At 32.0% G+C, this 1,839-nt stretch overlaps 1 protein-coding gene across 1 annotated transcript in view; it reads right to left on the bottom strand.

The window, feature by feature from the left end:
• Positions 1-358: 358 nt before the first annotated feature.
• LOC136833048 (protein suppressor of hairy wing-like) overlaps positions 359-1,839 on the bottom strand; it is a 117,734-nt gene continuing 116,253 nt past the window's right edge. The window contains 1 exon segment of the mRNA XM_067094696.1: positions 359-1,046. Coding sequence (XP_066950797.1) covers positions 1,041-1,046 — 6 coding nt within the window. The 3' untranslated portion in view covers positions 359-1,040.

Below are 1,839 nucleotides of genomic sequence, written 5' to 3'. Positions count from 1 at the left end.
TTTCAACAAATAAAAATGAACCAGTCACACTACATGAGCCTTGATATGCCAGCATGTAGACAACTGCATAAAAATATGCTACCTATTCATCAAAATTCACAAGTGCACCAAAATGACACACTGAAAACTGATTTGCAGTGAAAAAATGCAGAAATCAAGCATTACTGTAGTTGTAAAAATGTCTGCTGCTCAAGAAACTGGGTCAAAGGTTGGACAGTTCCCCTAGAGAATCATACATTGATCTTGTCAACTGTTTAACCATTGTCATGGTAAATTTAATAAGTTATTCCGCACTGTCTTTCTGCTCGAATGAAGCATTTGATAAATTAAGTGATGTGGGATCCAAAAAGATCACAGAAAAACTAATTCATTTATTCTAATGCCATATACAAACCTTCAATACAGATGAAACTCTTCGATGAGATACCAGTAATCTAAGTTTGCTTATGGTGATATAAGCCTATTTTACTGAAATGTACAGTAAATATAATTATAATATATAATTATGTAATTTCAATATAATAAATATATTCAGTATGAGCAAACATTCCATATTAACTAATAATTTCTAAGGTACAGTGTAATTATATTAAGTATAGTGAGGTATAAATTTGATAACTTCTATTTAAAAAATACTGCTTAAATATAATACTTGCCACACTCTGATAGATATTTTGATTTTATGATTCACACTACATATATATGAATATTCAACTGTCTAGACACCTGCAAATAACTATGAATTCTAAGGCCAAAACATAGTTCAGAATATAATTACCAGTCAAAAAACAGATGGTCTAACTTTAGAGGAACAAAAATATGTCAAAACTATTTAAAAATTCTGTTCATGGAAATAGGAATAATTTCAATGGTATACAGGAATGTTTCTGAAGCTCTGTAACTACCTCTGTGTTAGAACAATTACATACTCAAGCAAACCTTGCCATTATAATTCATTTATAGCTCGGTTCCAGTCTTGGCTGCAGCTATTAGACATGTATTACCGTTGTGATTCAAGGGTGTAGTTCAATGGAATTGCCCTAAGCCTGTGGAATATAAACACCAAAAATTACTTTACGGTAAGATTAAAAATTACAATCCTAAAAGTTAAATGAACAACAGTCCATTTTTTCTAACAAACTTACTCGAAAATATGACAAACTTTAATTAATTTGTATTTTTCATAGCTAACAAACATGCAGTCTTAATGTAAGGATAAATTCTTCTAGCACCAGCTGGAAACCAGTAAAAATCATATAAAATTGTCGAACACGGAATAGGAGATTCTCTTCTTACACAATGTGGCACAAATCTGCTTTCAAATACTAAGGCTCTTGCAGTACCTATGTTACCTCTAGAACTTCCAAAGACCTTAGTTTTGCTTGAAAATTTATATTTGCAATTGTAATAGCCATAATATGAGGCCCACGTGCATTTAGCACTGGTAACCTTAGCGTGCACTGTTAGCTGGCTCTAAAAGAGAATGAGGTATAGTAGTAATTATCAACATCATCCTGCTTCAGTGGATTTCTACTTAACTTTAGAATTGCACATGAGAATTACATGTGGAGTCTACAAATCCTAATCGGCTTTTGAAACCTGTTCATATTTTGTATGTATGGACAACACTACAATTTTATTTTCAACTACAATTTTTTTTTTTTACAATAAAACATTTTTCATGCTAACTCATTAATCATAACATTATTCTGAGCAAGTGGCTCTCCAGTTGCATCAACTTGAAAGACAAAGCCCTCAACATACTCCACCTACCTACAAGATTTCTTTCTTCTGTGCCAAATCACAAGGATAGTGTGGGGTTTTTAGTACAAATACTGT

The sequence above is a fragment of the Macrobrachium rosenbergii genome, chromosome 51, assembly GCF_040412425.1.
Source record: "Macrobrachium rosenbergii isolate ZJJX-2024 chromosome 51, ASM4041242v1, whole genome shotgun sequence".
Lineage (NCBI taxonomy): Eukaryota > Metazoa > Arthropoda > Malacostraca > Decapoda > Palaemonidae > Macrobrachium > Macrobrachium rosenbergii.
Note: the sequence above shows the minus strand (reverse complement) of the source record. Positions and strands in the feature narration are given on the sequence as shown.